The sequence below is a fragment of the Octopus bimaculoides genome, chromosome 22 (assembly GCF_001194135.2).
Source record: "Octopus bimaculoides isolate UCB-OBI-ISO-001 chromosome 22, ASM119413v2, whole genome shotgun sequence".
Taxonomy (NCBI): domain Eukaryota; kingdom Metazoa; phylum Mollusca; class Cephalopoda; order Octopoda; family Octopodidae; genus Octopus; species Octopus bimaculoides.
In genome coordinates, this window is record NC_069002.1 from 13,790,582 (window position 1) to 13,806,283 (window position 15,702).

The 15,702-nt window shown below is 35.6% G+C and overlaps 2 protein-coding genes across 3 annotated transcripts in view; one reads left to right on the forward strand and one right to left on the reverse strand.

Annotated features, from left to right (window-relative positions):
- Nucleotides 1-2,239: 2,239 nt before the first annotated feature.
- Nucleotides 2,240-8,356, reverse strand: LOC106869880 (uncharacterized). The gene is made up of 2 exons (XM_014915803.2): nucleotides 6,800-8,356; nucleotides 2,240-5,026 (listed from the first exon to the last, which is right to left on the reverse strand). Exon 2 carries the CDS (start codon nucleotides 4,143-4,145, stop codon nucleotides 3,267-3,269), a length of 879 nt encoding a protein of 292 aa, XP_014771289.1. The 5' UTR covers nucleotides 4,146-5,026; nucleotides 6,800-8,356; the 3' UTR covers nucleotides 2,240-3,266.
- A 7,121-nt stretch (nucleotides 8,357-15,477) lies between these two features.
- Nucleotides 15,478-15,702, forward strand: part of LOC106869881 (zinc finger protein 239-like) — a 10,601-nt gene continuing 10,376 nt past the window's right edge. Inside the window, exon 1 of one of the 2 annotated variants that reach the window (XR_008266551.1) lies at nucleotides 15,478-15,500. The gene's annotated coding sequence lies outside the window, so the exon portion shown is untranslated. The remainder of the gene's footprint in view (nucleotides 15,501-15,702) is intronic. The other variant, XR_008266553.1, reaches the window with a different exon arrangement.

Consider the following 15,702-nt stretch of genomic DNA (forward strand, 5'->3'; position numbering starts at 1 on the left):
ACCTGACCGGACAACTTTAAACAACAAAACAATCAGCTGATTTTTTTTTAAAAACCGTGATATCTATACACAGCCAATGCTTTACTTAATAACAATAATTATCGTTATTATTTGGCGATCGTTACGATATAGTTTCGATTCCAAGTTAAGAACCAATTCACTTCACTTTGAGAAAAAAATATAATGTCAAAAATCTCATTTCTTTCTTTCACAAATAAGAACTCCAAGAGTGTATTCCTATAATGATTTACTTGTTTCAGGCATTTGATTGCGGCCATGCTGGAGCACCTGCTTAATGGGTGTTTTTAGTCGAAGAAATCGACCCCAGAACTTATTCTTTGTAAGCCTAGTACTTATTCTATCGATTTCCTTTGCCGATCGGTTATTAAGTGATAGTGGGACACAGACACAATGACACTCACACAAACACACATATACATATACGACAGGCTCCTTTCAGTTTCCATCTACCAAATCCACTCACAAGGCTTTGGTCGGCCCGAGGTTATAGTAAAAGACACTTGCGCAAGGTACCACGTAGTGGGACTGAACCTGGAACCATGTGGTCGGGATACAAGCTTCTTACCATACTGCCACGCCTGTGCCTATGTATGGTAATATATCTTTTTTTTTTTTTTCCAGCCATTGGACTGCCTCAAAAGTTCTTTTTAGTCGAACAACTGAAACTCAGTATGTATTCTGTTGGTCTATTTTGCCGAACTGCTAAGTTACAGGGACATAAGCACAAGGCAATGCTGGTTAGATATACACACATATTACAGGTTCCTTCCAGTTTCCACCTATCAAATCCACTTACAAGGTGTAAAACACTTCCTTTTTTCCGAGCTGAGATTCGAAACCAAATCTAAGGATTCTCTCTCGTCTGATCCACCACTGGCCAAACAGGCGTGAAAGAAATTTCTTTGTCCTGTCAAAAAGTGATGGATGGATTTTTCTTCAATCTCCAACCTGAACTGTGTCATTTATGGTTCAAGTGGACAAGAGGTGACCTACATAGGTAGAAATTTCTCCTATGGTATGTCTGTCCTTCTAGCTGGGATAACCCTTATGAATACCGTCAGACACATGACAGATAAGCAGACAGCCAGTAAGAGACAAATGGTTGACAGACCGCAGTTAACTTGTGCCAGTCAAGCAGCCAACACAGAACCACATGTTCGGCATGAATGACCGAACGCAGTAGCAGTTGCAGAACATACACAGACATGACCAAATGACCAACGCACACACAAACACAAAACATGCCCAGTTCTTCCTCATCACATCAACACAGTATTTCTCCTGTTTATTTTTTACTTCGCCAACTCGAAATAAGTTGGTAATGTCATGTAGCGGATTTTCTTGTGTATACAACATGTAAATGTAAGTGTCAATTAAATAAATTATTTAAACCACAATCTGATGCTTTCCTATTGTTTTACTTTGATGTAGTCCACATGCCTATTTCATCTGCTACCTCAATATCTTTTGTGCTCAAAAATATGGATAGAGTTAGCAAAAGTGGAAGAAGGCCTAGAAAGACAAGAGATGACATGGGGTAAATTGATCTGAAGATATTGAACTTCACAAAAAGAAAACAGAGGACCATGATGATTGGTAACATGCAACACTAGAGAAAACCAGGACTTCCATATGAGCAAGGCAAAGAAAACATTAAAACAAGGGTAGTGATGATGGCTGGGATAATCATATTACACTTGTACTCTGCCCTCTCCCTCTCTTTCACTGGTCCTCTCTTTACAGATCCTCTGCCTCCTCAACATCTCATCTTTCTCTTCCTAATGTATGTTGCACCATTATCCCCCCCCCCAGCTTCTCATATTCACTATACACTCTCATTCATATAACATAGGGTTATATGAACTCGCTTTACTATCATTACCTCTCTCTCTCACACACACACACTCCCTTTCTGTTTCTCCCCCTCTAACCTCTAAGTCTATCATTTCTCTTTCATGACTTTCCCCAGCCCTGTCCCTTCTTTTACCTTTTCATAAAAATGAATTCGTTCTTCCCATCATACTTTTACTTCTCTTAACACCTCACCTTCAACTCTGCTTGTATCATCATCCTCTCCTTTATTCTTCCTCTTAAAGTACTGGAAACTCTTTAACATTACAAGTTACACAGGAGAACTTTTATCAAGACAGATGCATTTAAGACAGTTGTTACAATGTAAGTTGGGTTAAAAACAAAAGCAAAATAACAATGAAAAACAAAGGTTTACACTTTATTTTATTATTCAATATTTCGGCTCTAAAAATCCCTTAACAAGAAAAGAAATACTGAAAACTGATATTAGCTCCAATCACTGATAAGAGGATATCGAAAGATGGGGGTGGGAAGGAACAGGCAGATGGGAATATAAAATTTGCTAATTAGCATCACAAAACATTTGTCTGATGCTGAGGTGGGGTTTTAATTTTTTTTTTAACCAATAAGTTTTCTTTCCTTCATTTGTAGGGATTGTAAAGGGTAACCATGTTCTTCATTGGATCCAAAAGATGATTTCCCATTTCACTTCCTCATTCCACCTAGATTGTCTTTTTTTTTTTTTGTTTACTTGTTCCACTCATTAGACTGTGGCCATGCTGAGGCACTACCTTGCAGAAATGTTAGTGGGGATATAAACACACCAACACCGGTTGTCAAGTGGTGGTGGTGGGGGGACAAGCATAAGCACAAAGATACTCACACATATACATATATGCATACATACATACAATGGGCTTCTTTCAGTTTCCTTCTACTAAATCCACTCACAAGACTTTGATTGAGTTGAGGCTATGATAGAAGATACTTGCTCATGATGCCACGCAGTGGGACTGAACCTTGAACCATGTGGTTGGGAAGCAAACTTCTTACCACATGGCCATGCCTGTGCCTTATTTTACTTACTTTCCTAATGCTATTGAGAAAAGCATAATTGTCACAAAATCACTTTTTATATTCATTGATAATCTGGTATTTTCTCATTAATTTCCTTGTTTTCGTCAGTAGGAAAATGATGATGATAAAAAATAGAGAATTACATTGAATTCTGTGATATATTTAGATCTGTATCTTTTTGTTCTGAGTTCAAATGTTGTCAAGCCACACTTATCTCGTCCTGGATATGGGGCTATTAAAATAAATACCCATAACATAACTGCAAAGATGTTTTTGTGAATTAATTAATAAAAATAGATTATTGTTGCTCTTGTTGTTGTTGCTGTGTGAAGTTGTATGTTCAAAACTTGTTTGTCTCAGTTTCCTAATATTTTACGAGCAAACGAAGAAGAAACACACTCAGGTCTTGGTGTAGCTAATGGTAAAATTTCCATTTTGTTGTATTTGATGCTATTTATGTTCTGTTTAAGAGAGGAACCATTTTGAGTCAAAGATTTTGGAACAGAAGCAGTATCCTTATTCACAGATAATGTTTTTAAAGGTTGGTTCCACATACATTTCTGTAAAGTTCTTGGTGAAAAGGAAGCAATTCTTTTAGTGTTTAAGGCATTTCTGCTATCTCTCATAGAATTATGGTTGTTTAATTTCGACAACAAGTCCTTGTATGAATCAAAATTCAAATGTCTTTGACTTTCAGTGATTTTTTTCTGGTAAATTTTCCCCATTGTAGTTTTTAAGCGATCTTGGTAAGGCATAAAACCATGAATTGAAGAATAGATGAATGTAGGACTGTCAAGAACTGATTGGTGGAAACGTGACTTGAATGCTTTGGATTTTGTAATCAATATATCAGAATTGTTTATATTTGTTTTATCTGAATTTGCCTGCAGATGTATTGAAGCCTTGTAATCTTGAATACCATTATTCTCAGTAGTGTCACATTTAGATTCAGTAAAAGAAGTTGGTGTTTTATTGGTAAGCTTCAAATTTGAAATGCTTTTCTCTTGAATCCAAAATTTCTTGTAGGAACTTTGAGGAATCTGGAGGTTTTCTGTCGAAGACTTACTTAAAGCCACCTGCGAAATATCTAAAAGTAAATTGTTGGTTCTTATCGTATAAAAATGTTCATATTTTGTGTCTTTGTAATTTTGCTTTACAGCAATATCTTTGCTTCTTAAACCAACCATTTTCCGTGAGAAATTCCTGTTATTTGAAGTAGGTTTCAATTCTTTCATGGTTTCTATTTCCACAGCAATAAATCCACTGGCATTGTCAATTTAATGGACTTGGGTGAGTACTAAAGAGTGATTCAGATTTAGGTTAAACAACTTGTTTTTCAAATAAAACTAATTCATGTAGTAGCAGTTGATAGCAAATTAACAAAATTTAAAAGGGTTAGAGCAGTAGTAGTAGTAGTAGTAGTAGTAGTAGTAGTAGTAATAGTTATCTTTCTAATTTTGGTGCAAGGCCAGCAATTTTAGGGTAAGCAGGACAAGTCGATTAAATTGACTGCAGTACTTGACCAGGAGTTTATTTCATCAGCTTCAAAGGGATAACTCAAGCATAAAGAACTGGAAGAAATACCACCAGGCATTTTGTTTGACACTAACCATTCTATCAATCCATCACCCTTGTAATAATGATAATAATAATAATAATAATAATAATAATTTATTTCATTTGTCACAAGGATGAAGGGAGAAGGGACATAATAAAGACAAATCACTGAGATGGCAAAGTTCTTCCTGGAATTAATGATGGGTATGGAGAAAATTAGGAACCGAAATAACCAAATCCAATCATATTGGAGTTGGTAGGATTTGCTCCCAGAATAAGAAATTGATATATATTATCTTGTTGCCAATAATCCAGTGAATCCTTGTTCTTCACTCATTCACGTCAGGGTCAAACATATAACAAATTAATATTTGTCTTTAAAATGGTTGATCCTCACAGTTAGACAATAAAACACCTGGATATATTGTCTGGTCTTCATTCACATTTCTTTGTTACAATGAAGAAGACATCCAAGACTAAAAGAGTTTATGAATTCAGTTGTTAACGAAATGTTCTTCCAGAAAAACTGGAATCATGTCATATTAATCCAAAGATGAACCTAAATTTGAAAGAAAAGGGAAAAAAAAGCATTAAGTCGGTAATTAGGAGTGATTACATGAGGTTTCAATAAAGGAAAAAACAATAATTATTTCAGAGAGTAAAAAATAAAATCTGTATAAAATATATTTTAAAAGCATTTCCAAGTAATGCTTTATCTTACACAGACTCTGTGTGTGTGTGTGTGATAGAGAGAGAGAGAGAACAGAGGCAGTTAACATAAGAGGAGCAGGATGAGTGATGAGTGTCTGATAACTTTCTGAAAAATACACATTTTTTTAAAATTAAATTTTGCAGAGACAGGTTTTCAATGGAGTAGATTGTGATTATGTGGATGAGATTTAGAAAAATAATACATTTATTGAAAATATTCAAATGATCATGATAGTGAAATAAACAAGTCATGGGGTATTAAGAATGAAATAATCCCAAAAGTCATTGGAACTGTAGGACTCATGAAGAAGAGTGGGGTGGGAAGAAAACGTCACTAATTAGACAGCATCAACATCTATCCCCTACAGGGGATGGTCCACACACTATAGAGAGTGTTGTTAATCAGGTGACATTGTCTCTAATGCGCTACCTCAGGCCCACTGTTTGGACCTGGTCCTACTTGATATAAAGCAGGGAGTACAAAAGAATGTTGTTTTCGATTGATTAGAAGGACTGAAGGACTCATGATGTTTGGGGAAGTACAAAGGAGAAACAGAAAAAGAAAGAAAACAATGAAACAATTGTGGGTGGATGAAAGGCGAAGTTGATCTTGGTGGAATTTGAACTCAGAACGTAAGGATGGACAAAATGCTGCTAAGCAGTTTGCCCAGCTTGCTAACAATTCTGCCACCTCGCAACCTTAATAATGATAATAATACTAATACTAATACTAATAATAATAATAATAATAATAATCCCTTCTACAAAAAGCACAAGGCCTGAAATTTTGAGGGAGGAGACTAGTCGATTTCATTGACCCCAGTGTTTCACTGGTACTTAATTTATTAACCCCAAAAGGATGACAGGCAAAGTTAACCTCAGCAGAATAATGATGATAATGATAATAATAATAATCCTTTCTACTATTGGCACAAGGGCTGAAATTTTGCGGACGGGACTAGTTGATTACATAAACTCCAGTGTGTGACTGGTACTTAATTTATTATTATTATTATTATTATTATTATTATTATTATTATTATTATTACTATTATTATTGTTATTATTATTATTATTTCAATTTTTTGCCACAAGGGCAGCTTAGGGAAGGGTCTAGTTGATTACATCAACTCCAGTGTTCAACTGGTACTTATTTTATTGACCCCCGAAAGGATGAAAGGCAAAGTCAACCTCGGCTGAATTTGAACTCAGAACATAGTGATGGATGAAATACCGCTAAGCATTTCATCCAGCGTGCTAACGATTCTTCCAACTCACTGCCTTAATAATGATAATAATAATAATAAGAAGAAGAAGAAGAAGAAGAATGATAATAATAATAATAACAACAACAACAATAATAATCCTTTCTACAATAGACACAAGGCCTGAAATTTTGGGGACCTCGACCCCCTAATGTTTGACCTCGATCCCCTAATGTTTTTGGACCTCGACTCCCTAATGTTTAACCTCAATCCCCTAATGTTTTTGGACCTTGACCCCCTAATGTTTGAATGGTACTAATTGTATCGCCCCCGAAAGGATGAAAAGCAAAGTTGATCTCCGCAGAATTTGAACTGATAACAACAACAACAGCAATAATAATAATAGTTTCTCTTACCTTTACTTTTCCCCAAATAAATTCACTGAAGATTAATTACTCTGGTTGAGTAATTAAGGGATCAAACATATCCCGATTTGGTAATCTTCCACTTGGTTGGGCTGTGTGTTATGTGTTCTGGTCTAAACACTGAGACTGTCTCTCACAGCAAGTCCTCACTCTGAGGAACAGATTATAAAACCAGAGAGAGAGACAGACAGACAGAGAAACAGAGACAAACAGAACAACTTGGCTTTGGTGTTGCTGGTTTGTCAGTCAAACAAGTAACTGCTACAAAGGTTTAGTGTTCAACTGTGTTGTGGTGAGATTAATCTTCTCCTGCCTCACGCCACTCGAGAATTTCCCAACTGGAAACATTATGGAGTTGAAATAAATAGTATGAGATTTCTTTCTTTCTTTCTTCCTTTATTTCTTTCTTTTTCTCTCTCTGTCTTTGTTTGTCTGTTTTTCTTTTTTTCTTTCTTCCTTTCTTTCTGCTTCTCTCTGTTTGTTTGTTTGTTTGTTTGTTTCTTTCTTTCTGTTTCTCTCTCTCTTTGTTTGTTTATTTGTTTCTTTCTCTTTTTCTTTCTTTCTTCCTTTCTTTCTGCTCCTCTTTCTTTCTTTCTTTCTTTCTTTCTATAAAATGAACTTGTAGCTGATGTTCTTCTTTACTAGAAACAACAACTCAGTCCATTTCATTTTGTTATTGTGCTTTTTGTTAGTGGCATGAATAATAATAATAATAACAACAACAACAACAACAGTAATAATAATCCTTTCTACTATAGGCACAAGGCCTGAAATTGTGGGGGTGGGTGGAGAAAGTCAATCACATCAACCAGTACTTGATAATTTGTCGACCCCAAAAGGATGAAAGGCAAAGTCGACCTCGGCGGAATTTGAACTCAGAAAGTAAAGACGGATGAATAATAATAATAATGATACTTTTATCTTTTACTTGTTTCAGTCATTAGACTGTGGCCACACTAGAGCACTGCCTTGAATTTTTAGTTGAATGAATCAACCCCCATCACCATACTTCTTTCTTTTTAAGCCTGGTACTTATTCTATCGTTCTCTTTTGTTGAATCGCTAGTGTTACGGAGACACAAACACACCAAGACAACAAACACAGACACAAAGATATACACACATAGATATATATACACACATATATATATATATACACACATACGGTGGACTTTTTTCAGTTTCCATCTACCAAATCCAATCACAAGGCTTTGGTCAGCCTGAGGCTATAGTAGAAGACACATGCCCAATGTGCCACATAGAGGGACTGAACCTGTAACCATGTGACTAGGAAGCAATCTCCTTACCACACAGCCACACATATTTATTTGGTTTTAAGTGTTCTCAGTGTTGTAGATTGTGAAGTGTGAGTGTACATAAAATTGGTGTTGGTAGGAGATAACTTTCTGTGTGTAGTCACTACATAATACATACATATATGGGGGTATGTAAGCATGTGTGTATGTATGTATGCATGTATATATGTATGTATATTTATATGTATGTATATATATACATATATATCTGTGTGTGTTTGCGTGTGAGTATTGTGTATGTATTTACATTTGCTGAATATGGATATGGATATATTATGTATGTATATATTATATGTATGCATATGTCTATATATATGTGTGTGTACACGCACATGCATACATACATACATACATACATATATATATATATATATATATATATATATATATATATATACACATACATATATACACACATATAGCTAAAATTTTAATATAAACAATGTATTATATCTGTGGTTTGAGTGTATGAGAGAGAGAGAGAGAGAGTGTGTGTGTTTGCTCACAGAAATGTGTCGCCCTTGTTACTGAAGCAGCTATCATATTCAGCATTTGTTGTCCCTTTATCTTAAACTCTGTTTGCCTCTCCTCTTTGGCAGAGCTTAACTGTGGCACCATAAATTAACTTCACTGCTAACCTGTTGCTGAGAGACCTTACTAAGATGTTAATCTGAAGTGGCTTAAGGACTTGGAGACATACATACAGGCACACACGCACACACATACATGTTTACACACACAAACACACACCAACATACACACATGCAATCACCTATGCGCACACATGCAAACCATACACATACACACTGATGATGGTGGGTGGTAGAAACTTATTTTAGACAGATGAATAAATAAATAGCCAGATATAAATACAGAGAAGGACAAGGGGAAGATAAAGAAAGAGAGAGAACGAGAGTAAGAAAGAGAGAAAAATGCAACTACACACACACCCATACACATATGTATATGTGTGTGTGTATTTAATATTTTTATATGTGTATGGCATATATATATATATATATATATATATATATATATATATATATATATATATACTTTATTTAAAAGCAGCAGAAATATAACAAAAGACTGTTACTCGGAGTTTCACGTTCCCGTTCATCGGACAGTTTTGTTAGAAATGGGAAAGGAATGACAATGCAATTACTCTACCTCTGGTATTTGAGTACTCTTTTTTCCACCTTGTTGCACATTTTATGTGCTTACTCCGGTATATATATATATATATATATATATATATACACCATATACATACAAATATATATATATATACACATACAGGTATACATACATACGTATATACTTAACTCATATATTTGTACACCAGTAAGGGCATAGGTGCAAAACAAAGTGGGAAAGAATAGTACTCAAATGCTAAGGATAGAATAAAGTACTAACCTTATCAATACTTTATAACTGCTTGTCAGATGATTCAAAGCCTGAATCATCAGAGCCATTGGATGAAGAGTTTTGAGGCACTTTGAGTTTCAATAAAATAATATGTATGTATGTATAAGCAGCGAGCTGGCAGAAACATTAGCATGCTGGACGAAATGCTTAGTGGTATTTAGTTTTTCTTTATATTCTGAGTTCAAATTTGGCCAAGGTCGACTTTGACTTTCATCCTTTTGGTGCTGATAAATTAGGTATCAGTTGTGTACTGGGGTTGATCTAATCGATTGCCCCACTCCCCAAAAATTTTGTGCTTTGTGTCTAGGGTAGAAAATATGTATGTATGTCTGTACCTGTGTGTGTGTGTGTGTGCATGTGTGTGTGGGTGCATGCATGAGTGTGTATATGTATGTATATAGGATTTTAGCCTTTTAGCAGCATTCAGATTACACTTTTAAATGTAATGCTTATTTATTCACATTGTTTTGAATTAATTATGCTTTACCACTTAATTTCAAGATTTCAATGATGTGGTTATTTATAATGGCATTGTAGGGTAGGTGTGAGTGGCTGGATCTGGCTGATTTGAACATAAAACAGGTAGAATACTTGTGTCAGATGTGGCCAGTTTAAATGCTTTAAATGCTAAATGGTTAAGGAATTTCCAACAGACCGTGTTTCCAGATGCTTCCTGCAGTTGGAAGGAGACACCAGTTATCTTATTTTCTTTACTGCCCACAGGGGGCTAAACATAGAGGGGACAAACAAGAACGGACAAAGGGATTAAGTCGATTATATCAACCCCAGTGCATAACTGGTACTTAATTTATCGACCCCGAAAGGATGAAAGGCAAAGTCGACCTCGGCGGAATTTGAACTCAGAACATAAAGACAGACGTGCTGAATATTCAGCCTTCGCTGTAAAGATAGGAATACTGACAAAGGAGCCATGTCCAATATTTACTCTAAGCTTCATTGCACAGGTCTCTTCCTTTCCTACAGAAGTGGGTCAATCCTGTAACTAATTTGATTTTCAATGATTAAATACTTCCTGTTCTGTTCCTGTGTAGCCATGTTGTATTGGAGAGAGAGAAAAAGAGAGAGAAAGAAAGAAAGAGAGGTGGGAGAGGGGAGAGGAAGGGAGAATAATGAAGAAGAGAAGACAGGAAACTGGAAGACACGCAATATGTTTTAAATATTAATACAAATAGATTTGTAGCTCTACGATTGATTTACTAAACTCTGATGCGATGGAAGTGTGGCCAAATGTACCAAAAGCTTCCGGTTAGAACTCTACCTGTCAGCGATACAGGATAATAGCCATTGGCAGCATGGACTGAATGGAAGATGCTCCTGTCAGACCCTTGTGAGACTAAATGGGAGCTGCTTCTGTCAGAACCCCTGTGCAACTGAGCAATTCAGTCTGGAGAGAACCCCAGTGCATCTGAGCAATTCAGTCTGGGGTCCACTCCACTTGGGAAAGGGCCTAGAAAAGTGACATTAAACTCATCCATGCAATTCTTGGACAGGAAACTGTACCTGTCAGGACATTTCTCCAAATTGTATCTGTAACCCACAAAGAAAAGAGAATAAGTCAATGCATCAATGAAAAATCTTATTTTTCATTTTACCTCAATTTTCATGATAAAAAATGAAAAGATTCCTTGATGATCAGCATTTGATGTTAATTTCATGTATAGTAAAATGATGGACCATTTCATAATTAGGATAAGTATAGTCTATATTTTAGTTGAGAGATTTTGTTCAGGGAAAAGAAAGTGATTGGTTTATCACAATGACAAAGGTTACCAAAATTGTAGTTCTGAAAATATCAGCCTTCATATGTAGAAAAACATCAGGGAGGATAGAAGCTATGCATTAATTTTTAACATCAGTTATCTTTTTGGCAATAGAAAAATAGGACTTAATTCCAACAGAGAAGACATCCATTTGGAGATTTACCTACACAAACCTAATTGTCATGGTTATTAAGTATTGCTAAGAGTTGACTAATTAATCAGAGATGTCAGGGTGATTATGATTAATTTCAAGTTTGTATCCTAAGTGATAAATGGATGTCTGATACAGAAGGCATTTGTTATTGATCAATAAAATATTGAGTATTGCAGTACCTGATATAAATTGAATCAAGTCTCAACCTCATTCTCTGCAATAGTTTTCACTTGGTAACACTTGAAACACCCTTAAGCTAAAATACTAGTGTATATAACATTTATAATGTTAATAGAAATGTAGAACAATACTAGCTGTGAAAACTTTGCAAAGGCACTGGTGTGTTAAAAACTCAGAGTGAGTGGTGAAACACCAGACACCAGTGCTTCAACCTGATTTGGCCTCCTCTGTGACAAATACCTTGGATGTTTTGAGCTAGGCTGAAAAATGCCTGTTCTGCTATACATATCCCTGAGGAGGGGAATCTGATAGAATGACTACTTACAAATGTAATTTACTGTGCAATTTATTGTGGGGAATAAAATGTATGAGACCTTTAATGTTAGGATGTAAAAAGGTAACTAAAAAGCTGTAAAGGATTATCATTTGTGAATAGTTAATAGCAAAATGTTTGCTATTGTCATTTGTGTTTGTAGCACAGAGATAAATAAGAGCTCATTAATATATCGTCATAAAGAAGCTGTTTATTCTCTCTTTTAATAAATATTTCATGGAGTAGGGAGAAACAGTGATATTTAGTAGCAATGAATTAGTTATTGTATAGAAAGAGGAAAATACGATGAGGGGTTGCCAACAAGTTGAACACAAGTCAGGCAAAATATTTTAATGCACCATCTTGTAAAAATAATAATCAAAGTGTTTGAAACTCAGAAAAATGAAGTAAGAGACTGTTTAAGGTTGGGATATCAGAACATTTTGAAGACACCAGAAAGATATTAAAAGTAAAAAAATCTTTGCAAATATTCTCATTTATGAAATTGCAACATTATCCAAGTCAAATATGAATATGTTGATTCGCCATATATTTTTACGTACACACACCGTGTATATCGTTGGCGATTTTTTCTTCCTCCGTCTTCCCTTCTTTGGACTTTCTTATATTTCCGACGAAGAGCTCTGCTCGAAACGTCAAATTCTCTTTCTTTCCTTTCCCAAGCATCCAGTAACACAATATCTGTATCACGTCCTTGCATTGTTATTTTTTTGTTGTTTTTTTTGTCATTTTTCTTTTTGAACTCACTATATACATAGATAGTTTGACAGACAGACAGATAAATATCTAAAAGAACAAACAAATGTAAAGAAAGCAAGGGAGCTTTGTAGAGCCGATGAGATTAAGTAAAAAAAATAGGAGGTGGTGGGGGGTATTGTCTGTTTTGAAATTTTAGGCATGTTTCAGCCTCAGTGCATTGTAAGTGCTTCATGGGTTGAGTGCTGTTACCCTCCAACCCCCTCACACACTCTCTCCAGTCCTGTAAACAATTTTGTTTCTCACACACTACATAATCTCTGTGTAGGTATGTTGCTGTGACAACAATATATCAGAAACACAGAGAGAAGGAGAGAGAGAGAGAGAGAGAGAGAGAGAGAGAGAAAGAGAGAGAGAGGTAATAAGGAGAAAGAAGAGAAGGAAGAGCAAGGGAAGTGTATACAGTATATTTTAAATATTCATATCAGGAGATTTGATAGCTTGACCATTGACTGAGCAGAGGATACAGAGTAGACAATAGGTGAGAGAAATAGAAGCCACACATGAATAAGCAATCCATAACTACATACATACATACAGACAGACAGACAGATAGACATGTATGTATAGGTAAAGGTATAGTTACCTTCTTGAGTCATGCTGACTCACAAGGGCTGGTTTCCCCAGTTTCATGGCATATAAATTCCCCACCTCCCACCTGGATGAGATGCCAGTCTGTTGTAGGATTACTCATTTTTGCCAGCTGAGTGAACTGGAGTAACATGAAATGAAGTGTTTTGCTCAAGAACACATGTCGCCTGGTCCAGGAATCAACACCACAATGTTATGATCATGAGTCCAACACCCTAACCCCTAAGCCATATGCCTCCACATGTATGTATATATGTACATGCATGCATTTATCATCATCATCAACATTACATGTGTGTTTCCCATGCTAGCATAAGTTGGTTGGTTTGACAAGAGCTGATAAGCCAGAGGGACGTGCCAAACACCAATGTCAGCTTTGGCATGGTTTCTACAGCTGGACGCCCTTCCCAACACCAACCACTTTAAAGAGGTTACTGGGTGCTTTTTTGTGACATTGACACCAGTGAGGTCACCATGAAACTCAACTCACAAAATAAGAACCACAACTGAGGGCTGTGCAGTACTGAGGGAGGTGACTTTATGCCAGGTGATGAGAGGTTAAATTATAATTGAGGGACAGGAACAGGTGTCTTGCTGTGGGGGAAATACATGGTTACCCCAAATGGAAAAGGGAGTCGATGACAGTGTTGATGTGTCAGGGTGCATCCTCAAGTGACAGAGAGGTGAATATAAGAAAAGAGGTACAGAAGGAGGTTGGATAGGGTGACTGGGTAAATAAGTTGTCAAGAGTGTGAAAGGATAGAAGGAGATGGATTGAGATGGTGAACACAGGTAGATTGGGTGGGGTGGTGGTGGAGATAGGAGTGGATCAGGGAGGTGATACAAGATAGAAGAGGTGATGTTAAGTGTGTGGGGTGATACACATGCACACACACACACACACATATATATATATCACCTCACACACTATACAAAGGGCTGCAGAAAAGTTCCTGGCTTTGGGTAAAAGAAAATACAAGAGGATCATTTAAGTATGATTTTATCCAACATATTCCCCTCTCAGATCCAAACACTTATTGTAGCAGTCCTTCAGTTTTTCTAAGCCTTGTAAAAGGACTTGGAAGGTTGGGTCTCCAGCCAGGATTTTGTGATAGCCTTAAAGCCAGGAACTTTTCCGCATCTCCTCATATATATGAGGAGTTGCTGAAAATAACAACACTGATAAAGTGAAAAAAAAAAGTAAGTAAAGCCTTAACAAGAGATTAAATGGAAGTAACTTTGACGTTTCAAACCTAAGTTCTTTTTCAGAAAGTTAGATAAATGGATGGATGGATAAGGTGGGGTGTAGGTGAAGGAAACAAAACGGATGCGATGAAGAAATATGTGCTGTTCTCTATTAAGCAGTTTTGAATGTTTCAGAGGTTGAATGACCCTATGTAAGCTGGAAGCAATGAGGTTTCATGGAACTATGATCTTTGTGTAAAAAACACACTCACACATACATCAGAAACTTTCTATATAGTACTTATTGCTTATAAAATATACGATAAAATTACTAAGTCAGTTTAATTAGTTTTAGTTATTACAGGCTTCTTCGTTTGCTCATAAAATATTATTTACACTACACATGAGTGAAAACTCCGAATATCTACAAAGATCTTAATGAGTGCTGTTTTATATTGATAAAATATATCATAAAATAGTTACTAACTCAGTTTAATCGTATTTAGAATTTGTAAATTGTGTGAAGAACCTAGCATGTTGTTCCTTCTGTTTTGTACAAGAGGTTGTTGCTTACATGTAGATCCATCAATTTTACCACATTAATTAGTGTGGTAGTCCCAACTTTTCTAATTGTCAAATGGATCTATTCCATTCCATACAACAGATTCGAATGTGTTTCGAAAATTTCTATACCAGTGTAGTTTTTTTTAATGTTAATTGAGGTAATCGTAACTATAGTTTTGTAGAAATTAATAATAAAAGAGTTAACCCTCAAGTATGGATTTGCAAGTAAATAAATAAATGAATAAATAAATAAATAAAGCGAAACCAAGCAACCAGATACAACGCAGTTACGGAAAACAAAAATTTATCCGCTGGCCGCATCACAGTCGTAAAAATAATATCGTTCCGCCAACTCTAAACGCACTATAAACCGGAACTCGTGCTTTCTTCTGTTGCAAACTTATGTAAATATTTTTGTTTACTTTTCGAAATGAATTGTCAATTTGTTATTAACTTTACGTGTATCTTTTATATCTTTTCAATGAGAAATGTTTTGTCTTTTTTTTTTTAATTATGCAACCTTTATAAATTAACAAAATAATGCTGTTGAGATATGAAAACAGAAATCTGTCATAATGATGTTTAATAATTTACTTTTATGCATTT

Excerpts from the sequence above, each read along its gene's own strand:
- LOC106869880 (XM_014915803.2), bottom strand. The coding sequence starts at position 4,145 with ATGAAAGAATTGAAACCTACTTCAAATAACAGGAATTTCTCACGGAAA.